This window comes from Bufo gargarizans, chromosome 2 (assembly GCF_014858855.1).
Source record: "Bufo gargarizans isolate SCDJY-AF-19 chromosome 2, ASM1485885v1, whole genome shotgun sequence".
NCBI classification, from domain to species: domain Eukaryota; kingdom Metazoa; phylum Chordata; class Amphibia; order Anura; family Bufonidae; genus Bufo; species Bufo gargarizans.
The window spans coordinates 716,288,791-716,313,645 of NC_058081.1; the positions used below are offsets into that span (position 1 = coordinate 716,288,791).

Here is a 24,855-nt window from a genome sequence, read left to right on the forward strand (position 1 = left end):
GCCCAAAAGATCGGCAAATATTTCCAGGGCAACTTTGCGGAGGGATTCGGCGGCCCAAGATTCGGGTAGCCCCTTTATGCGAATATTTCGCCTCCTGCTTCTATTCTCTTGGTCTTCGAGCATTAACATTGCTCTGTTAAGCTCTGCAGTATGGAAGTCCAGATATTCTGCTACTCCTGTGGAGTGTGACACTATCTCCTGTGTTGCGGTTTCAAGTGATTCCACTCTGTGCCCCATTTGTGTTATCTACGATTTGATATTGGATAGTTCATTAAGCACTGGCTTTATTGCTTTTTCCAGTGCCTGCCCCAGTACCTTTGTAAGGAAGGACTTTGAGACTGGTGAGGGGTCGCGGGATTCCACAGCTTCTCCTTCTTCGGCGCATGCTGCTGCCGCCTCCATCTTAGGTCCCGCGCCTGGCGAGATGAGGGCTTTCTTTTTGAGAAATCTCTGCATGGCTTGTTGACTCTTTTGGGTTCTCGGGGTGTCAGGTGTGTCAGCACCCCTGTCTCTCCCATATTTGACCATTTTGAAGTGGGTCACTGCTGTATAAAATGGTGAATCGCTTGAGTGTGGAGGAGCCGAGGTCTCGCGCAGCCATCTGCAGTCACGGCTAGGCTCCGCCCCCCATACACTATAGTTTTTAACACGTTACTGCCCCTTATTTTTCACATATCACACTGTCCCTTCTTATGCACAGCTTTCCCTAACACAATAATTTAGCGCAGGTTGCGCTACAAACATACATATATTGCTGCTGTCACACAATAGTCCTTACAAGGACTTTTGGGTCTCTGAAATGTTTTTTACAAAAAAAAATTCTATTACACTCCCTACACTCTCTGTCCCTTCCTATGCTCAGCTCTCCCTGACTATGAATGACCCGAACATGCGTCATCAGGTGCTATACAGCACCCGATGACGCGTTCTAGCCAGCCAATCACTGTAATGCCAGTAGCCAACATGGTTACTGGCATTACAGTGAGGGCAGTACTTACTTGCATAGCAGCCAAGAAACGTGCTGGGAGGAGACTCGAGCATGGCACTCGAGCACATACGAGGAAGGAAGGCAACAAATGTTGTACCTGCTGGTTACAGTGCATTTCTCTCTGGAATTCTGAAGAAAATGGGTCGTTCCAGACATTGTTCAGAAGAACAGCGTACCTTGATTAAAAAGTTGATTGGAGAGGGGAAAAAATATAAAGAAGTGCAGAAAATGAAAGGCTGTTTAGCTAAAATGATCGCAAATGCTTTAAAAGAAAGACATGGAAGAAAGCCAAAAACTACCATTCGAATGGATAGAAGAATAGCCAAAATGGCAAGGCCAACAATCAGCTCCAGGAAGATCAAAGAAGGTGTAAAGTTACCTGTGAGTACTGTTACAATTAGAAGACGCCTATGTGAAGCCAAGCTATCTGCAAGAAGCCCCCGTAAAGTCCCACTGTTGAAAAAAAGACATGTGCTGAAGAGGTTACAATTTGCCAAAGAGCACATTGACCGGCCTAAAGAGACATTTTGTGGACTGATGAAAGTAAGTGTTCTTTTTGGGTCTAGTGGCCGGAGACAGTTTGTCAGACGACCCCCAAACCCTGAATTCAAGCCCCAGTACACTGTGAAGACAGTGAAGCATGGTGGACAAGCATCATGATATGGGGATGTGTCTCATACTACGGTGTTGGGCTTATTTATCGCAGACCAGGGATCATGGATCAGTCTGAATACATCAGAATACTGGAGGAGGTCAGGCTGCCTTATGCTGAAGAGTAAATGCCCTTGAAATAGGTGTTCCAACAAGACAACGACCCCAAACACACCAGTAAACGTACAACATCTCGGTTCCAGACCAACAAGATTGATGTTATGGAGCGGCCGGCCCAATCCTTGTATCTTAATCCAATAGAAAACTTGTGGGGTGACATCAAAAATGCAGTTTCTGAGGAAAAACCAAGAAATAGAGAACTGTGGAATGTAGTCCAATCACCCTGGGCTGGAATACCTGTTCACAGGGGCCAGAAGGTGGTTGACTCCATGCAACACAGATGTCCAGCAGTTCTCAGAAACAGCAGTATTAGTGAATATTAGTGAAGTGATTCAGAGGAAAGCAAAATCTTCAGACATTTCTCAGTTTATATAGTGAATGTTTGAGTTTGTAAAGAAGAATACAAACACTGCTATTTTTTTGAACAGTCTAATATTTACTTTTCTTAAAAAAAAATAGAGGAACAACACAAATTTGATATAATTTTCTTGATGTTTTGATTTGGAATAGAATGTATAGTGTTCCCAATGCATTTGTGTGTATTGGGCCCCCATGTCCAGCACTACCGTGATTTTCATTTTTGTCCTTCTACCATAGAGCAGAACAGTGAACGTCACTAGCACAGAACAAAGCCTAATATGCACCTCAGCTGCTGCAGAACATCATAATAGAGATAAGAGAACTACAAGTCTCATCATCATGAACAGTTTAGGCCTGTTTCACACTGCCGGCAGTAATTCCAGTAAGCTATTACTGCAGAGTTCGGCCTGCCGGAGCTCTCTGGGCACAATGGGGCCAGCGGGCACTCCAATAAGCAATCCCAGATCCAGACAGCTCCGGCGGGCTGTTCTCTGCCAAAACAGTTTGCTGCAACTACTGCCGGCAGTGTAAAACATTTGAAAATTAGTGGGCAATACATGGAAGGGTAAAATAGGACTACAACTTCCAGCATGTCCAGGCTGTAATTATGGAACACAAGTTGACATTACAGGGAGAGGGTATTAAAGGAGGGGATGACAACCCCCAGCATTACCAGACTGGTATTATACAGCATCAGTGAATATTATTAGAGGAGAGAATTACAACTCCCAGCATGCCCATATTGTTATTGTAGGGCATCAGTGAACATTGCATGAAGGGGGATACAGTAGGACAAAACTACAACTCCCAGTATTAGTATGTTATGGGCAATCCCAGGATACCACTGAGCTCTTCTCAAGGCACACAAAAAAGCTACTTCCTAGGTAATTTCACTACATTTTTCTCTCCACCTATGAGCTTCATCTTCCTGCCCTGGTCACATGACAATTACATTATCACAGGTCCATCAGCTGTAAAACTACTGACACCGTACTCTGTATGGCTGCCCTGACCACATGATGATGACATCATCACAGGTCCTTCAGCTGTAAAACTACAGGCACCGTTCTCTGTATGGATGCCCTGACCACATGATGATGACATCATCACAGGTCCTTCAGCTGTAAAACTACTGACACCGTACTCTGTATGGCTGCCCTGACCACATGATGATGACATCATCACAGGTCCTTCAACTGTAAAACTACTGACACCGTACTCTGTATGGCCGCCCTGATGACATGACAATGACATCACAGGTCCCTCTGCACAGCTAGGGGGCGGGGCTTTCCTGCAGGGCCAGGCCCCCTTACTCCTCATAGCAGCTGCGTGGTCTGCCTCTATTAGAAGTGCGCCACTGTCCTGAGGCCATTGTATCCTGATGGAGCTCTGTATATATTTATAAACTTTTCAGTGTAACAGCTTTTACTTCCTGTTACTTGTTCTTACGGGACCCTTTTCTACATGATGGAATTAAAGAGGTATCTCACAACAGGCCGATCAGTATGTGATCAGTGGGAAGCGGGAACCCCACTGATTACTATATTTGTGGTCCCAAATCCCCTATTCATAGTCCTTCTCACTACATGACTTCAATGAGGAGAACATTGAATTAAGTGGGGGTATGTGCGGCGCTCGGATATTTGAGTTAACCCCATAGACATTGAATGGAGAAGTACAGAGCATGCTCACCTGGGACTTCAGTAAAAAAAAATTCTAGTCACTTTTGAGGGTCAGTGGTCAGGCATTTATTACCTATGGGCCATTTTCACATGGTCAGTATTTGGTGAGTATTTTGCATTAGTATTTGGTCAGTATTCACAAGCCAAAACCACAGAGAAAGGGTGTAAAATAAATATTTGTGCCTCTTTTTTTTTTGTTTTGGGCCCACTCCTGGTTTTGACTTACAAATACTGATGCATAAATACTGGCCGTGTGATACAGGCCATCTTGTGAATATGGGAAACAATATCTATTGTGGAAAAAAAAACTTTAAGTGTGTGCGGAGGGGGATAGGGGTGGTGCTATCTCCATGGCACATACTTTTCCATTCCAAACATATGTCCAATGTACAGTACTGTATAGGTTACTTAGCTTGCCAAACACTGATATATAGTCAAAAGTTTACAAATCTATGTTCTTTCTTGACTGTTAAAATGTAAAACAGAGCATGGGACCAAATAAAAAAACAACAAATAAAAAAATCAAAAAAACATTCTACATAATAAAGGATCTTATAAGGAATGTTTCATCAAAAATGGTTTATGTCAGTTAAAACCAGACAGCAATGCGTATCCTTTTTTCTAATCTGTTTTTATTTTTTGTCTTCAGGTTTTTTTTTTTATTCTATTACTGAACATGATTATAGGGGCGGCCATCTTGACAAGCTGTTCTTAACAGCATTTAGAGACCAGAGTGGGTTCTCATTTGCGTTATGGAATTCCATTATAGGGTTCCGTTATACAGAGTTCTAATGGAATATAGAAGAATTTTAGGATAGAATGCAAAACGGAAGCCTTTAGGAAAGCATTTTGTTTTGCTCCATCCTTATACACGTCTATGGGCAGAAATAATGGTTCCATCGTGTGTAATGGAAAAAAAAAACTGAACCGTTATTTGTGGCCATAGACATGGATTAGAGAGATGTTTTACAGCAGCCACATGGGCCATAGACACAATGGACAGGAGTGGACCCTTTTGACTTCTATGGGAGAGTTTTCTAGGTTTGATCTGTGACCTGCGCAGAGGTCAGAAAGGAATAGATAGGCTTTCACAATCACCTACTGTAAACAGTGGATCTAGTGTTATCTATACACAGAGGTGATATCTGTCAGTAATGATAAGCAGACAACTGCAGTAAAGTGATCTGTACAGATCAAGAAATGGTGCCTATTATGAGGCTTAGGATTTTATGAATTTTGTTTTTGGACTGCTCTAGACTTTTATACCGTTACCGTTGGCTATGACTAAGGACTAGAGAGGTCAGCCTTTTCAATCTATGTACTTCTGAACCTGTGACATGCTGGATGACTTCTGTGATTCTCAATTTCATCTTCCAACATTTATGAGTCGAAGAAGAACAGTGCATTTTGTGTATTAAAGGAAAATCCAATTTTCTTGTATTTTCTTAAAGGGTCACTAACTTAAAAAAAATAAAATTGCCGTAATTTTCTATTAGTTTTTTTTTTTTTTCAATGTCATAGAAGCATATCAAAAGATTAGATTGGTGGGTGTCTCAGTGCTGAGACCACCACTAATCTGTAGAATGAGGGGAGAGAAGCGTGTGCATAACATGCTCTCTTTCCTTACCGCAGAGGATGAATCGAGACTGGACCATAGACTTCAATGGAGCCCATCTTGTGCAGCGAGGAAAGAGAACACTATGTGCACGTGCTTCTCTCCTCTCATTATTAGAGATAATGAGGATCTCCGTGCTCAAGCCTCCACCTATCTAAATTTTTATGTCTCTGTGGCATAAAATAAAAAACTATAATAGAATGTACACAAAGTTTTTTGAGTATTCATCTTGTGACTGAGACTAATATGTTAGGCTAATAATGTAAAGTTAAAATGCTTCCAAAGATCTTGTATGACCTTATGGAGGGCACCATATGTCGAATAAAAAAAGACAAAAACATGAATTTAAATTAATTTGTAAAAAAGTAGGCCATGTATCACAGAAATAAAAATGACACAAAAATATTTGAATAACCAAACAAAAAAAATTATACTACTTTCAAAATTCAAACCCATATGTATGACAAAAAATGTCTGGTCATGAAGGGTCTTTAGCTAGTTAAATGGAAGTACATACTTTATACAGGTGCAGCAATTCAATTCAAAAAGTAAATCTCATATATTTTATAGATTCATTACACACAGAGTGATCTATTTCAAGTGTTCATTACTTCTTATGTTGATTATTATGGCTTATAGCTAATGAAAACCCAAAAGTCACAATCTCCGAAAATTCTAATATTGTGAAAAGGTAAAATCTTGTAGACTCATAGGGTCATACTCTAATCAGCTAACCAACGCTAAACACCTGCAAAGGTGTCCTAAGCTTTTAAATGGTCCCTCAGTTTGGTTCAGTAGGCTACACAACCATGGGGAAGACTACTAACTTGACAGTTGTCCAGAAGACAGTCAATGACTCCCTTCACAAGGAGAGTAGGCCATAAAAGATCATAGTTAAAGAAGCTGGATGTTCACAGAGTGATGTATCCAAGCATATTAATGGGAAGTTTAGTGGAAGGAAAAGGTGTGGTCAAAAAGGTGCACAAACAAAAGGAATAATCGCTAGTGATGAGCGGCAGGGGTCATATTCGAATTCAAATATTTTGTAAAATATTTGTCGAATATTCGCAAATTCAAAAATTCACTTTTTTTTCTCTCGAAAAATCGGCAAGGCAATGATTGTGTAATATGCAAATTTTCGTAATTCGAATTTTCGAATTCAAATTTTTTATTGCCAATTTTTAAAATTCCAACTATTAGACCAAAAAGATTATAGCACTATATTAGCTAAATTGCTCTATATTCGATTTTTTTTGAATATTCGCTATATTGCTATATATTCTTGTTTTAGAATATTACGAATATTCAAAAACACTAATATATAGCAATATATAGTGAATATTCAAAAAAACAAATATAGAGCAATTTAGCTAATATAGTGCTATAATCTTCTTTGTCTAATAGTTGTAATATTTTTCTCATCTGAAGTTCAGATTGGAAAAAAATTACAACTATAAAAAAAAGATTATAGCACTATATTAGCTAAATTGCTCAATATTCGTTATTTTTTTGAATATTCGCTATATTGCTATAACTTTTTTGAATATTCGTGATATTCTAAAACAAGAATATATAGCAATATAGCGAATATTGCCAAAAAAGAATATAGAGCAAAATTCTCAAACACTACTACTCCTAAATGCAAGTATACTGCAGCCTTCTTATTGGCCCACAAGCTAGAAGCAGGGAGGGATCATGTGTACTGATAAAAAAATTGAATATTCGAAATTACGAATATATATATATATAACTATATTCCAAATATTCGCGTATTTTCGAAGTACCTATATTCGTGATAAAAATTATAAATTTGAATAGTCGTGATCAACACTAATAATCGCAGCCTAGAAAGGATTGTCAAGAAAAGGCCATTAAAGAATTTGGGGAGATTCTCCAGGAGTGGACTGTGGCTGCAGTCTGTGCTTCAGAAGCCACCGCACACAGGAGTATCCAGAACATGGGCTACACGGTTTATATTCTTGGTCAGTGTATGTAATACATAATGTGTGTCACTTTTTAAATTAAATTGCAGCAATAAATGACCTTTTCAATGACATTTCAATGAACCTGTAACCTTCTGTATTGAGGTAGCAATGCAAATAAGGGCTCACTGGGCACTCATAGGATGTGTATTAGAAAATAGTTTATCATATAGATTTTAAAATTATGCTATTTACTCTTTTTTAATTTTTTATACAGAACAGTGGAAAAGTAAACCCGTTGCAAAATACATTATCTAAAAATGTAAGTAATATTTCTTGCCTATCAATGCTTTTGATGAAAGAGACACTTACTGTACATTGCCAGTTTACTGCTGTAAGACAATATCTGTTAGTAAAATAGTAAGGTGTTAGACTTAGGATAACGTTATGAAGGCTCAATTGTTAACAGTCTTGATAGGCCTAGAGAGAAAGAGGTCCACAGAAGACCGTTGCATTGATCAGTGTAATGTGTTATGCTCTAATTGAGTCACTACAGGGCAGTGTAGTTGTCTGGTCACAGCGATGGTCTGACTGAGAGAGTTAAGCATAACTGTTTGCTCTGCTAAAAGAGGAAGTTAAAGAGACATGGCAGGAAGTGGAATACAAGGAGTAATGTAAAAAAATGATATCAAGAAAACCATCCACCTGCTCTTTGTAAAGACTCTCTTCCGGGTGTAGGGCTGAAGTCATTGGCGCAGGCGCACTGAGGAAAGAGCAGCCAAGCGAGCGTCCTTCTCTCAGAGCACCTGCGCTGAATGAGGACCGGTACGGCGCAGGCGTGGGATTTGAGCTGCAGGCAGGGCCAGCTGGAGGATGAAAGCGCTCGCTGGCCCTTGCCAATCAAGTGGAGGAGGGGGCGTTTTTTCAGAGAGAGGATGCTGCGGCTACCAGCAAGTCCGCCAACTTGCTGGTAGTGAAGAAATTTACATATCACAACCAGAGGAAAGAGGGGTATATATGAAATCTGCGTACATTAGCAAATATATTAAGTCAAAAACTCAAAATTGGTGTTTGGGGGGTGACAGAAGCCCTTTAAAGATAAGCTGATAATACAAAGTATGTGATAACGAAAATGAATGTAGTGTCCCTTTCAAGGTCAAACTTATGGCTAATGTGAGTTTTCGTATTGATGATGTTGTTTATCATTACTGTCACAGCTTTACTTTAGGAGGTCAAATAAAATATGTTTTAGCATATAACCATGCTGATGAAAGACCTTGGTAGTTTAAAAAGCTTGATATTTTCAGTAAACCACTAAAAGGCATCAGCTACTGAGGATCTGGGCAGTGTTGCAGATCAGGGGTGCACAACCTCCAGCCCTGGGGCCACATGATTCTTGTGTCCCTTAATCATCTAGTCAGTCTAGCCTCTCTGTTTGGTGGCTGCTCACATGGTGGACTGCGTTGCAATCTCTGGTATGGAAATTCAGTGTGGCAATCCAGAAAGGAGTAGATGCAGAGAGGTGGCTAGTTTGTGGATGTAGTCTAATGCACTTTTCTCACAGGGACTCAAAGTGCAGGGATAGTTGTGCAGGGATAGCGGCTGCTCTAAAAGCATTCGACCTGAACACACAACACACACTAGGGTCAATTTCGTAGAAGGCCGTTTTGTCTACATGTATCTTTTTGGAGTGTGGAAGAAAAGTGCATTACTTGGAGGAAACTCATGCAAACATGGAAAGAACATACAAACTCAATGCATATGTTGTCCCTGGTCCAATTCAAACCCAGAACCCAAGGCCGGCGTCAGCACCCAGCATACCCGGGCAAGTGTCGGGGCCCACAGCTCAACTGCCAGAAGCAATGAGCGCTCCCATCAATACAGATGGAAGCGCTCATTGCTGGAGTGCAGGGAGCTGGGTCCTGTCACTCGCCGCTCAGCTCCCAGCGCTCCTCACCTCCTTCAGGCCGGGGGCACTCTGAATGGTGAAGCAGGAGGACTTCTCCCTGCTCCACCATTCAGCCTGCAGGCACGGATTGCGCTGCCCGTCTGTGTGGGTGGAGCCTGGAGCCCTGTAATCTACATAGGCTCCGCCCATACAGTGCTGCAGAGCGATCTGTGCCTGCAGAGAAGAGAGGACTGTGAGCATCAGGAACGGGACAAGGTGAGTAGGTAATGTGTTTTTTGGTTTTTAATACAGAGGGGTCACAGAGGACTTTTTTACTATGGAGGGGGCACAGAGGTCTTTATTGCTATGGAGGGGGCACAAATGACTTTATTTCTATGGAGGGGGAACAGAGGACTTTATCACTATGGAGACGGCACAAAGGGCATTACTACTCTGGAGGGGCCACAGAGGGCATTACTAATGTGAAGGGGGCACAACGGGCATTTCTACTATAGAGGGGGCACAGAGCCAGAGGGCATTACAAAAATAAAGGGGGCACAGTGGGCATTATTACTGTGAAGGGGCACAGTGGGCATTATTACTGTGAAGGGGGCACAATGGGCATTATTACTGTAAAGGGGGCACAATGGGGATTATTACTGTGAAGGGGCACAAAGGTCTATATTATTATGGAGGGGGCATAGAGGTCTTTATTACTAAGGAGAGTGAACAGAGGGCATTACTAATGTGAAGGGGGCACATTGGGCATTACTACTATAAAGGGGCACAATGGGGATTATTACTGCGAAGGGGCACAGATAGGGCATTACAACTGTGAAAGGGGTACAGAGAGGGCATAACTACCGTGAGAGAGCACAATGTGAGCATAACTACTGTGAGGGGGCACACATCTGTACAAAACTACGGTGAATGTTGCACAATGAGGGCAATACTACTGTAAAAAAAAATTTAGTATTGGCGGGTGCCAGAGAAAGGACCTGCCCCGGGTGCCAAACACCATAGACACGCCACTGAAGTGGGAAACTATTTGCTCCCCGCTCCACCATTGAACCGTCAGCACTCCACAGCAGCAGCAGCACAATGTCCTCACAGATCATCCTGCTGATCTGTGTAGGAGAAGGAGCGGGGCATGGTTGGAAATCAGCCTCTGCTCCTCATACACAGCAGCGCCATGTTTCTGTCACGGCTGGGGATGGGGAAAACCCTCAGCCGTGTGATGATGGAAGATGGTCGCTGCTTGACCAGGACGACAGGATTAGGGAGCAGGTCACCTCCTATCGCGTCCCTAACCTGACCCTAACTCCTAGCTGCATGGTCCGACCTGTAAGGTAGGAGGACCCATGCTCAGGAACCTCGGAGCCCTAACTCACCCTCCGACCGGTCCCTGGACTAGGAGTCAGGGTAAGACAACCTGTTCCTTCTGGATACGGAGGAACAGGAGTCTCACTGGCCAAGCTGCAAGGAAGGGAGCACAAATACAACCTATGGCAATGGCAGGTACTTGCCACAAGCATAACACTCACCTGCCACAGACACAAAGCCTGGAACCCATGTGGAAGTACTGCTATCCACCAACAAAAGGACCCAGCACACAACACACATCACACGGGAACCCAGGACCATAGGTGCAATAAACAAGCATAAAACCAAACACATCTTCTAGACACCAAACGACATTATATTTGCTATGACCAGAAGGATGGCCCCCACTGGCAGTTGGTAAGTAACCAGGAGGATGTCTCCAGCCAGCATGGCTGAAGCACCCTCTCTGGCTACTGCCTACAACTGAGGCTTTATAGGGCCAAGAGGCCACACCCAACAATCAGACACACCCCGTGACTCACACACACAGAAAGGGAGTTAACCCTTCCAAAACCACAGAAGGGAAAACACATCTTAAAGGGGAAGTGTCCAAACAACGAACACACTGTGGCTGTTGCCGCAGGCAACGACATGGGTGGCAACCGTGTCCTGGGAGTCAGCCCGAAGGCCGGGACACTGCCACCACATGTACACTACGACCAAACGTTGCCACGGGCAACCACAGTGAGGGGAAGATGTAAGTGCACACCACACATAACACAGAGTGCACACAGACATACCAAAGTGCATACAAACGCGCACACAACTCCAAGGGAACCGCACACAAAGCTGTTGTCCGCGGCAACCGCACTTGAGGCCAACAACATTATGCCTCCAGCTGCGGTTGACACTACAACCCAAACCGCGGGCAACTGTATGCGGCTCCCAAGGAGTCACGGCCATAAACATGGTCGTGACAGTTTCCTCCTGCTGCTAATGGGGAGCGCAGATCACGGGAGGAGCCAGGTGACTGAGGCGAGGAGGATTTATTGTTTTGTTTTGTTCCTGTGAATGGGGCACATCTGGGCATAACCACTGTAAAGGGGGCACTGGGCACATATCTTGGCATATCCAATGTAAGAGGACGCATATCTACTGTGAAGGGGCACATGTATTGGCATATCAACTGTGAGGGGGAACATATTTTGAGATATCTACTGTGAAAGGGGCACATATCTTGGCATATGTACTGTGAGGGGCACACATCTTGGCATATCTACTGTTAGGGAGCACCTATCTTGGCATATCTACTGCAAGGGGGCCCATATCTTGGCATATCTACTATGAAGGGGGCATATCTTGGCATAACAATTGTGAGGTGGCACATATCTTGGCATATCAACTGTGAGGAGACACATATCTTGGCATATCTACTGTGGGGGGGGGGGGTCATATCTTGGCATATCTACTATGAATGGGGCATTTCTTGGCATATCTACTGTGAGGGGGCACATATCTGTGAGTAGACCTGAGGGACTGAAACACTGGGTAGAAAATAAAAGTAGGCACATAAGGACTGATTCACATATATCTGCTCTGTAGCATGCTCTGTGTATATTTAATCTATAATATATGCAGTTTCATTGCTGTAAGCGCCATGCAAAACGCCACAAGGGGGCCCACTGAGACTTTATCGCCCAAGGGCCTCTTATGAACCTGGAGCTGGCCCTGTCAGAACCCCAAGGCACAATGCTGCCACACATTGAACATTTTCTACAACTCACATAAAATATGATAGAGATGCACTTCCTAGAGAGAAAATTGGGTAGAAGGGCATCCCGTTCTGCCCAAAGGTGGGAGTTCTGGAGGTGAAACCAGCACATATCACCTACTTCTGATCTACCGTAAATGTCTCAGAGCTGATTCTTTAGAATCAACATTTTTTTTTTGTTTGTTTTGTTTTAATATAATTTGATTTGTTAGAATCAGAATTTCTTGAGATCCGGGTAAATATTTTTGAGAGAGAGAATATTTTAAGATCAGTGCTCATCTCTAGTCTCAGATGGTTATATCCCTTTGCAGGGGTTCTCCACTTTCTTAGGCCTCTTTCACACGACCGTTTTTTTTTTTCCGTTTTGCGGGCCGTTTTTTGCGGTCCGTATACGGTCCGTATACGGAACCATTCATTTCAATGGTTCCGCAAAAAAAACGGAATGTACTCCGTGTGCATTCCGTTTCCGTATTTCCGTTTTTCCGTTCCGTTTAAAGATAGAACATGTCCTATATTTGGCTGCAAATCACGTTCCGTGGCTCCATTAAAGTCTATGGGTCCGCAAAAAAAACGGAATGCATACGGAAATGCATCCGTATGTCTTCCGTATCCGTTCCGTTTTTTGCGGAACCATCTATTGAAAATGTTATGCCCAGCCCAATTTTTAATATGAAATTACTGTATACTGTATTTGCCATACGGAAAAACGGAACGGAACAACAGAACGGAAACGGAAGCACAACGGAAACAAAAAACGGAACAACGGATCCGTGAAAAACGGACCGCAAAACACTGAAATGGACATACTGTCGTGTGAAAGAGGCCTTAATATTGATAAACTATGCTCAGGAGAGGTCATCAATATCAGATTGGTGGGGTCCGACACCTGGCGCTCCCACCGATCAGCCGTTTTAGGGGAAGGCAGCTCTACCATGAGCTTGCATTGTTTACCTGTTTGCCAGTCGACATCACAGCGGTGAGCAGGTGTAATTACAACTAAGCCATCCCATTCACTTCAATTAGACGGTTTCTTTCTAAACACCTGAATGGAAGGTGCTGTCCCATAAAAGTGAATAGGACGGCTTAGATGCAATTTCACCTGAAGAGACAGTGAATTACACAATGAAGGAAAAGTGGTGCTCACAAAAGCGCTGCCTTCTCTTCAAACACCTGATCGGTGGGGTTGCCGGGTGTCAGACCGCCTCCTATCTGATATTGATGAATTTTCTTGAGGATAGGTCATCAATTATAAAAAAAAAGAGAGCCCCTTTAAATTTTCTTGTCGCCCTCAGACCAGAAAAGGTTGGCACTCCTGCTCTAGATAGTAATGAGTTTTTGAGATTTTGACATCCATGCCCCCATAGAATCACTTCACACAATTAATTTCTTGATTTACTTTATATTTTAGAAATACACAGATCTACTAGACAGACAGATGCAGTCCTACTACACATTAGAGGTAAGATTATCAATAAAAGTTTAGGATTTCCTCTATGAGAACTGAGTTGCCTTGAGGTATGTAGTCACAGGTAGCAGAGTTGTGTACGTGAACAACTGCATTAACCCCTCAAGGACCAGACCCATATTCGGGGGTTTTTTGCATTTTCATTCACTTTTTAAATGTTCTGTTCACATAGCAATATGGAGGACTTAATTTTTTTTACAGGATAAGTTGTATTTAATGGCACAATTTAATTTAACATATGTCGTATTGGAAAACAGGAAAAAAAAAATAATTCCAACAACATTTTTGGGGTTTTGATACTATGGAATTCACTGTGCATTAAAAATGACTTGACGTCCTTATTCTGCAGTCAGTACAATTACAGCAATACCAAATGTGTACAGTTATTATAGCAGTTATAGTAGTTATAGTATTACACTTAAAACATCAAAAATAATAAACCTTTGAAAAAAAATCCTAATTTTCTTTGCATCGCCATTCTGTGATGCCATAACTTTTTTACATATCTCTCTACAGAGCAGCATGAGGGCTTGGTTTATGCAGAGGCAAACTGTAGGTTGTACCATTCATGCAACTTTTTTATGGAGGGGGACAAGAAGACCAAAAAAATGAGGATTACATTTTTTTTCTTCAGATTTTTCGATTTTAATAGTCCAGACATGACAATACCTGTTATGTTTACTTTTATGTAAAATTGGGAAAGGGGGTGATTTGATATTTGTTTACTTAGTAACGTTTAGCCCCCTTGGGGGGATGGAACCTGCAATTTTCTGATCACTTGTCCCATAGACCATAATAGAGTACTATTACGTTTTATGGGATTCTGACAATCTGCTGTTTTGTGGCACTAAAAGAGTCATCTGAAATTGTCTTTTTTTAATTTTTTATTCCAGAGATAGTTTCCACAGGCTGTGTCTGGTTTTGTGATGATCAAATCGATTCTAAATAAGTCAAATTTGTTACAAATTACCCCAAAAAAGAGACCACCCGCTACCATCCATTTACCCATAGCCATATATGTCACTGTCAGGCCTAGTTCACACTTCATTGTTTGGTCAGTGATTTCCATCAGTGATTTTTAAACCAAAACCAGGAATGGAGCCTACATTGATAAGGTAGAATGGAAAGATCTGCACTCGTTCTGTGTTTCTGACCTGCACCTTGTTTTGGCTAAAAATCACTGATGGAATTCACTGACCAAACACTGAAGTGTGAACTAGGCCTCACTCTGACATTACTAATGCTGTCCTGGCATTAAAGAGCTTAAAAGGGGTTGGGAACAGTTCTAGGAGATATCTGAGTAGAGTGTCATACATGACTTTTCAGGGCACTTTTGATTTCAGCCAAAATAATTCAGAACCAAACAAATCTGGTCGGATTTAATAGAATCAAACCCAAACCAAATTTTGGGAAATCTCTAATCTGGTATTGCAATTTAGCCAGAGTCACTTGCACAAGGTCCATACTTTCTTTCTGTCTCTCTCTCCTCAGAAAAATTCTCTCAAATTAAATTAAAAAAAAATAATCTGAATCTAATGAATTTTTTCAAAATTCTGACCAAATTTGGATTCCAAAGAATTGATTTGCTTATCTTGAGATCCAATATCATGCAGAACCATCGTGAACAACAGTGACACTGTATATGGGGAAAATGTAGAACAATTTGCCCAACCCTTTAAATGATGTTTATTTCAGAAATGGTTGCATAAAATCTAGGGAAGGGACTGAAATGGTTTATCTCTGAGGTGGTATTTTTATGGACAATCACTGAATCCACCAATCATTGTCCATGCATAAACCTTGTGGCACCAAATAAGCGTTCAATATCTAATGTAACTGTAGGATCGATTCACCTAGTTGAACCGTGTACTATAACTATTCTATACTCACATCCATACATTTTTATATACTTTTATAAACAATTTTATTTTATAGCCAACAGCTCTAAGCCACATGCCTAGACCAGGACGACCTATGTTGCAGACAAGTCAAAATGAACCAATATATGAAGACATGACTTTAAAACAAGTGAAATAACTGGGGAGATGAAGAGGAGCGATGGACAAAAAGTTATCTGGAATCAGACAATGTCTCCACTCATATACCAAACTGTATTTTATCTCCAGCTTTTAAAACATTTTCAATTAAAATTCTCATCTAATTAAAATGTAAAAAATGAATTACAGTTTAGGGCAATGAGCCCAAGAACATCACCAGATGGAGGTCAAAAGAGTTTCCAGTATATGTCCACATAACTTTTTTATAGTATGAAATAGCAAGGTGGGCACAGTCCCATTATATCTTTTATGGAAATAAAGGTTTACAATGCTAAGTTTAAACCTGTCAGATCCTATAATCACACAGAGAATATGGTCATCAGAGGTCTCTTTCTGGCACTTTCCCCCACCTGTATTAAAGAGATGCATCAGCAGAAGCTACAGTAGATTATGAAAATAAATGTATGTCCTTTCTTTAAATATCTTCACATTACTCACCAGAATATTCATACTGTAAAGAGTTGTGATTATATGTTTAGCTTTGCTGTGTAGACGGGGGCAATTAAGCAGAGCTATCTCATTATTGGTAAAGGTTGGGTCATTGAAGTCATCTCTTTATTATTGGATGGTGGGAGGATTAATATCAGCTCTCTTCTTTTGCTAAATCCTTGGATCAGGGGTAGCCATTGGTAGACTGTGATTTCCAGCTGCCCAGACCCCGGCATATCACGCAGATACAGTTGAACACAATGATATCTGTCATGGATCAGCGGGTGTGAACCCACTGTGCCACTGACTGGCTATACTCTGGAGGGGCGCGTATATGCAACTACCTGGTTTTCACTAGAGCCTCAGAAGGTGAGGATAGACTTGAGCCGTTAGGGTAGTTGCGAGGGGGTACTCCAGAGCAATCCCTGAGCCAGTGGCAGCTGGTCCAGATGGACCAGGATGTACCTGAATAGGTACTAGAAGTACAAGCGTAGTCAGGCAGGTGTGGTCTTTACCAGGAGCAACAGTGCAAGTCCAAAGGATGGGGCAGAGGCATAGTCAGACAGACAAAAGGTCAGAGCAGGCGGCACAGCCACAGGTCAGGCATCCTGAATCGGCAACAGGAGAGTCCAGGAAAGCAGGCAGGGATCAGATGGGTAGCAGAATCCAGGAACAAAGTAAAAGTCAGGAGCACACATGAGTATCAGGAACTTAGCAACTCAAGAACCTTGGCACTGAGGCATCTGGGAAGGGGGCTGAGCCACTTAGATACCTGCAGGAGAGCAAGAGTTGGTCGCCGAGGTCACCTTACCTAACCTACACAGCCCAGGGAGTGATGCGCTCCACCCTTAGAGCAGTGTAACATGAAACCAGCCGGACTCATGCTGTATTCAGAGCTGAGTGGAAGCCATGGAGCGGAATACTGAAAAGCAATCACACCTACCAGAAAAAAAAAAACAGAACTGCAGCGTTGAAATTGGAAGCACCAGCCACAGGTCACCACTGAGTTTACTTGAAAGGAAAAAATCCAGCACCTCGATTTTTCGTGCTTAACAATGATTTATTCCACAAAACCAAATATACAGCGGTGAAAAATCCTCAAAGTGCAAGCCCCAATACGGTCTACGCGTTTCGAACCAGATGGTTCTTAATCTTGACCTTCATAATAAATTTCGAAGGAAGTATATATAGGAGTGAACATAGAAAATCCCTCCCCCCCTAGACTAGCTGGGCGGTGCAAGCCATCCCAGGTGTTACAATCAAAAGTGCTAGCAGAAATTTCAATATACTAAACAAGTTTAATATCTAACACGAGCCCCTATGAACAGACATTTCATGACATTAAACCCAGCAAAAATTGAGGAGTAACATAGCATTGATAATAAATACATAAATAAGTAAATAATTTAGTCAAAAATCGGAGGGACAATTGCGAACATGTTGGCTGCGATTTACAGGTTTTACACGATGCAGCAATTCCCCATGTAAAGCTTGCAGTTATGTAACCCCAAAGAAATATTTTCAAGATTCTGATGGTATTAATAAATATCCGGTTAAAACTTACATTAATTGCAACACATCGGGAATTGTCTACATCATTGAATGCAAAACATGTCAGTTAATGTATGTAGGATGCTCAACCAGAAGGTTCAAAGTAGGGTCACTGGAGCACATTAATTATATAATAAATCCTGCATATGTAAACATATGAAGTTCAGCAAAACACTTTATCATGGCCCATAATAGAAGTTTGTCATCATTCACAGCTTATGCCATAGAACGAGTGTTTCTGCCTGCAAGAAGTGGAGACCTAAAAAAACTTGTAAACCAAAGAGAAGCCTTCTGGATTCTAAAATTGAAGTCCAGAAGTCCTGCAGGACTAAATTTGAGAAAAGAACTCATGTATATTTATTAGTAGCTATTAATAATCACATCATGTTACAACTTTAAGAAAATAAAAAATTTATTGTATAGCCCGAATGGTCAGAGTTAGGCCCCTTTCACACGGGCGAGTTTTCCGTGCGGGTGCGATCCGTGCGGCGAACGTATGGCACCCGCACTAAATCCTGACCCATTCATTTCTATAGGGCTGTGCACATGAGCGATGTTTTTAACGCATCACTTGTGCGTTCAGTTGAAATCGCAGCATGCTCTATATTGTCCGATTTTGACGTGACGCAGGCCCCATAGAAGTGAATGGGGTGTGTGAAAATCGGATGGCATCCGCAAGCAAGTACGGATGCCGTGCGATTTGCACGCACGGTTGCTAGGAGACGATCGGGATGGAGACCCGATCATTATTATTTTCCCTTATAACATGGTTATAAGGGAAAATAATAGCATTCTGAATACAGACTGCATAGTAAAATAGCGCTGGAGGGGTTAAAAAAAAATAAAAAAAATGTAACTCACCTTAGTCCACTTGATCGCGAAGCTGGCATCTCCTTGTGTCTCCTCTGCTGATGAACAGGACCTGGGGTGAGCTGCTCCATTAAATACAGGTTAAGGACCTTCGATGACGTCACTCCGGTCATCACATGGTCTTTTACCATGGTGAATCACCCGGCTCTTATCCGGGAAAAAAAAACTGACGCCCGTGTGAAAGAGGCCTTAGATTGCAGCCAGCAAGTATTGAGGAGTGTTCACATAAAGCGGTGTTTTTTTTTGTTTTTTTTTTTACTGCTCACTTATAGTTATTAGGGATGAGCGAACTCGAACTGTATAGTTCGGGTTCGTACCGAATTTTGGGGTGTCCGTGACACGGACCCGAACCCGGACATTTTCGTAAAAGTCCGGGTTCGGGTTCGGTGTTCGTCGCTTTTGTGACGCTTTCTTGGCGCTTTTTGAAAGGCTGCAAAGCAGCCAATCAACAAGCGTCATACTACTTGCCCCAAGAGGCCGTCACAGCCATGCCTACTATTGGCATGGCTGTGATTGGCCAGAGCACCATGTGACCCAGCCTCTATTTAAGCTGGAGTCACATAGCGCCGCCCGTCACTCTGCTCTGATTAGCGTAGGGAGAGGTTGCGGATGCGACAGTAGGGCGAGATTAGGCAGATTAACTCCTCCAAAGGACTTCACTTGATTAATCGATCGATCTGCAGCTGTGCATCATTGAGCTGCTGAAATTCAAATGCTCACTCACTGTTTTTAGGCTGCCCAGACCGTTTGTCAGTCACTTTTTTCTGGGGTGATCGGCGGCCATTTTGTGTCTTGTGCGGTGCTGCGACCAAGTGCATCCAAGCTGCGACCAAGTGCATTTAACCCTCAATGGTGTGGTTGTTTTTTGGCTAAAGCCTACATCAGGGTGAAGCTGTCACACCAAGTGCATTTAACCAGCAATAGTCTGTTCATTTTTTTGGCCATATACTACATCAGGGGCAAGCTGCGCCCGTCACCAAGTGCATTTAACCCTCAGTAGTGTGGTTGGTCAAGCTGTGACACCAAGTGCATTTAACCAGCAATAGTCTGTTCATTTTTTGGCCATATACTAAATCAGGGGCAAGCTGCGCCCGTCACCAAGTGCATTTAACCAGCAATAGTGTGGTTATTTTTTGGCCATATCCCAGTCTAATTCTGTCACTAAACCCATACCTGTCACCCAGCGCCTAAATACTAGGCCTCAAATTTATATCCTGCTAAATCTCTCGTTAACGCTGTCCTGTTGTGGCTGGGAAAGTTATTTAGTGTCCGTCAAAGCACATTTTTTGTTCTGGGTTGAAATACAATTCCCAATTTAGCAATTTCATAATTTAGTGGTTTCTGCTATATCAGAGCTATTTGAAATCTATCCCTAAAAGGGTATATAATATTCAAGGTGCACATTGGGTCATTCAGAATAACTTCACACACACCCGCTACTGTGCATTTCCAAGTCTAATTCTGTCACTAAACCCATACCTGTCACCCAGCGCCTAAATACTAGGCCTCAAATTTATATCCCGCTAAATCTCTCGTTAACGCTGTCCTGTTGTGGCTCGGAAAGTTATTTAGTGTCCGTCAAAGCACATTTTTTGTTCTGGGTTTAAATACAATTCCCAATTTAACAATTTCATAATTTAGTGGTTTCTGCTATATCAGAGCTATTTGAAATCTATCCCTAAAAGGGTATATAATATTCAAGGTGCACATTGGGTCATTCAGAATAACTTCACACACCCGCTACTGTGTATTTCCAAGTCTAATTCTGTCACTAAACCCATACCTGTCACCCAGCGCCTAAATACTAGGCCTCAAATTTATATCCTGCTAAATCTCTCGTTACCGCTGTCCTGTTGTGGCTGGGCAAGTTATTTAGTGTCCGTCAAAGCACATTTTTTGTTCTGGGTTGAAATACAATTCCCAATTTAGCAATTTCATAATTTAGTGGTTTCTGCTATATCAGAGCTATTTGAAATCTATCCCTAAAAGGGTATATAATATTCAAGGTGCACATTGGGTCATTCAGAATAACTTCACACACACCCGCTACTGTGTATTTCTAAGTCTAATTCTGTCACTAAACCCATACCTGTCACCCAGCGCCTAAATACTAGGCCTCAAATTTATATCCTGCTAAATCTCTCGTTAACGCTGTCCTGTTGTGGCTGGGAAAGTTATTTAGTGTCCGTCAAAGCACATTTTTTGTTCTGGGTTTAAATACAATTCCCAATTTAACAATTTCATAATTTAGTGGTTTCTGCTATATCAGAGCTATTTGAAATCTATCCCTAAAAGGGTATATAATATTCAAGGTGCACATTGGGTCATTCAGAATAACTTCACACACACCCGCTACTGTGTATTTCCAAGTCTAATTCTGTCACTAAACCCATACCTGTCACCCAGCGCCTAAATACTAGGCCTCAAATTTATATCCTGCTAAATCTCTCGTTAACGCTGTCCTGTTGTGGCTGGGAAAGTTATTTAGTGTCCGTCAAAGCACATTTTTTGTTCTGGGTTGAAATACAATTCCCAATTTAGCAATTTCATAATTTAGTGGTTTCTGCTATATCAGAGCTATTTGAAATCTATCCCTAAAAGGGTATATAATATTCAAGGTGCACATTGGGTCATTCAGAATAACTTCACACACACACGCTTCTGTGCATTTCCAAGTCTAATTCTGTCACTAAATCCATACCGGTCACCCAGCGCCTAAATACTAGGCCTCAAATTTATATCCCGCTGAATTTGAATACAATACATTGGGCCAAATAATATATTTGTTGTTGTGGTGAACCATAACAATGAGAAAAACATCTAGTAAGGGACGCGGACGTGGACATGGTCGTGGTGGTGTTAGTGGACCCTCTGGTGCTGGGAGAGGACGTGGCCGTTCTGCCACATCCACACGTCCTAGTGTACCAACTACCTCAGGTCCCAGTAGCCGCCAGAATTTACAGCGATATATGGTGGGGCCCAATGCCGTTCTAAGGATGGTAAGGCCTGAGCAGGTACAGGCATTAGTCAATTGGGTGGCCGACAGTGGATCCAGCACGTTCACATTATCTCCCACCCAGTCTTCTGCAGAAAGCGCACAGATGGCGCCTGAAAACCAACCCCATCAGTCTGTCACATCACCCCCATGCATACCAGGGAAACTGTCTCAGCCTCAAGTTATGCAGCAGTCTCTTATGCTGTTTGAAGACTCCGCTGGCAGGGTTTCCCAAGGGCATCCACCTAGCCCTTCCCCAGCGGTGAAAGACATAGAATGCACTGACGCACAACCACTTATGTTTCCTGATGATGAGGACATGGGAATACCACCTCAGCATGTCTCTGATGATGACGAAACACAGGTGCCAACTGCTGCGTCTTTCTGCAGTGTGCAGACTGAACAGGAGGTCAGGGATCAAGACTGGGTGGAAGACGATGCAGGGGACGATGAGGTCCTAGACCCCACATGGAATGAAGGTCGTGCCACTGACTTTCACAGTTCGGAGGAAGAGGCAGTGGTGAGACCGAGCCAACAGCGTAGCAAAAGAGGGAGCAGTGGGCAAAAGCAGAACACCCGCCGCCAAGAGACTCCGCCTGCTACTGACCGCCGCCATCTGGGACCGAGCACCCCAAAGGCAGCTTCAAGGAGTTCCCTGGCATGGCACTTCTTCAAACAATGTGCTGACGACAAGACCCGAGTGGTTTGCACGCTGTGCCATCAGAGCCTGAAGCGAGGCATTAACGTTCTGAACCTGAGCACAACCTGCATGACCAGGCACCTGCATGCAAAGCATGAACTGCAGTGGAGTAAACACCTTAAAACCAAGGAAGTCACTCAGGCTCCCCCTGCTACCTCTTCTGCTGCTGCCGCCTCGGCCTATTCTGCTGCTGCCGCCTCGGCCTCTTCCTCCGCCTCTGGAGGAACGTTGGCACCTGCCGCCCAGCAAACAGGGGATGTACCACCAACACCACCACCACCACCTCCGTCACCAAGCGTCTCAACCATGTCACACGCCAGCGTTCAGCTCTCCATCTCACAAACATTTGATAGAAAGCGTAAATTCCCACCTAGCCACCCTCGATCCCTGGCCCTGAATGCCAGCATTTCTAAACTACTGGCCTATGAAATGCTGTCATTTAGGCTGGTGGACACAGACAGCTTCAAACAGCTCATGTCGCTTGCTGTCCCACAGTATGTTGTTCCCAGCCGGCACTACTTCTCCAAGAGAGCCGTGCCTTCCCTGCACAACCAAGTATCCGATAAAATCAAGTGTGCACTGCGCAACGCCATCTGTAGCAAGGTCCACCTAACCACAGATACGTGGACCAGTAAGCACGGCCAGGGACGCTATATCTCCCTAACTGCACACTGGGTAAATGTAGTGGCAGCTGGGCCCCAGGCGGAGAGCTGTTTGGCGCACGTCCTTCCGCCGCCAAGGATCGCAGGGCAACATTCTTTGCCTCCTGTTGCCACCTCCTCCTTCTCGGCTTCCTCCTCCTCTTCTTCCACCTGCTCATCCAGTCAGCCACACACCTTCACCACCAACTTCAGCACAGCCCGGGGTAAACGTCAGCAGGCCATTCTGAAACTCATATGTTTGGGGGACAGGCCCCACACCGCACAGGAGTTGTGGCGGGGTATTGAACAACAGACCGACGAGTGGTTGCTGCCGGTGAGCCTCAAGCCCGGCCTGGTGGTGTGTGATAATGGGCGAAATCTCGTTGCAGCTCTGGGACTAGCCAATTTGACGCACATCCCTTGCTTGGCGCATGTGCTGAATTTGGTGGTGCAGAAGTTCATTCACAACTACCCCGACATGTCAGAGCTGCTGCATAAAGTGCGGGCCGTCTGTTCGCGCTTCCGGCGTTCACATCCTGCTGCTGCTCGCCTGTCTGCGCTACAGCGTAACTTCGGCCTTCCCGCTCACCGCCTCATATGCGACGTGCCCACCAGGTGGAACTCCACCTTGCACATGCTGGACAGACTGTGCGAGCAGCAGCAGGCCATAGTGGAGTTTCAGCTGCAGCACGCACGGGTCAGTCGCACTACAGAACAGCACCACTTCACCACCAATGACTGGGCCTCCATGCGAGACCTGTGTGCCCTGTTGCGCTGTTTCGAGTACTCCACCAACATGGCCAGTGGCGATGACACCGTTATCAGCGTTACAATACCACTTCTATGTCTCCTTGAGAAAACACTTAGGGCGATGATGGAAGAGGAGGTGGCCCAGGAGGAGGAGGAGGAGGAGGAGGAAGAGGGGTCATTTTTAGCACTTTCAGGCCAGTCTCTTCGAAGTGACTCAGAGGGAGGTTTTTGGCAACAGCAGAGGCCAGGTACAAATGTGGCCAGCCAGGGCCCACTACTGGAGGACGAGGAGGACGAGGATGAGGAGGAGGTGGAGGAGGATGAGGATGAAGCATGGTCACAGCGGGGTGGCACCCAACGCAGCTCGGGTCCATCACTGGTGCGTGGCTGGGGGGAAAGGCAGGACGATGACGATACGCCTCCCACAGAGGACAGCTTGTCCTTACCCCTGGGCAGCCTGGCACACATGAGCGACTACATGCTGCAGTGCCTGCGCAACGACAGCAGAGTTGCCCACATTTTAACCTGTGCGGACTACTGGGTTGCCACCCTGCTGGATCCACGCTACAAAGACAATGTGCCCACCTTACTTCCTGCACTGGAGCGTGATAGGAAGATGCGCGAGTACAAGCGCACGTTGGTAGACGCGCTACTGAGAGCATTCCCAAATGTCACAGGGGAACAAGTGGAAGCCCAAGGCCAAGGCAGAGGAGGAGCAAGAGGTCGCCAAGGCAGCTGTGTCACGGCCAGCTCCATCTGAGGGCAGGGTTAGCATGGCAGAGATGTGGAAAACTTTTGTCAACACGCCACAGCTAACTGCACCACCACCTGATACGCAACGTGTTAGCAGGAGGCAACATTTCACTAACATGGTGGAACAGTACGTGTGCACACCCCTCCACGTACTGACTGATGGTTCGGCCCCATTCAACTTCTGGGTCTCTAAATTGTCCACGTGGCCAGAGCTAGCCTTTTATGCCTTGGAGGTGCTGGCCTGCCCGGCAGCCAGCGTTTTGTCTGAACGTGTATTCAGCACGGCAGGGGGCGTCATTACAGACAAACGCAGCCGCCTGTCTA

The 24,855-nt window shown here is 43.8% G+C and overlaps 1 protein-coding gene across 2 annotated transcripts in view; it reads left to right on the forward strand.

Annotated features, from left to right (window-relative positions):
* The window catches only part of LOC122929130, a 68,558-nt gene extending 52,434 nt beyond the window's left edge, over window positions 1-16,124 (forward strand). For both annotated transcript variants that reach the window (XM_044282620.1, XM_044282621.1), the window contains 3 exons: window positions 7,616-7,660; window positions 13,729-13,779; window positions 15,721-16,124. In XM_044282620.1, the coding sequence (XP_044138555.1) occupies window positions 7,616-7,660; window positions 13,729-13,779; window positions 15,721-15,822 (198 nt within the window). In that variant the 3' untranslated portion in view covers window positions 15,823-16,124. The remainder of the gene's footprint in view (window positions 1-7,615; window positions 7,661-13,728; window positions 13,780-15,720) is intronic.
* The last annotated feature ends 8,731 nt before the right edge of the window (window positions 16,125-24,855 follow it).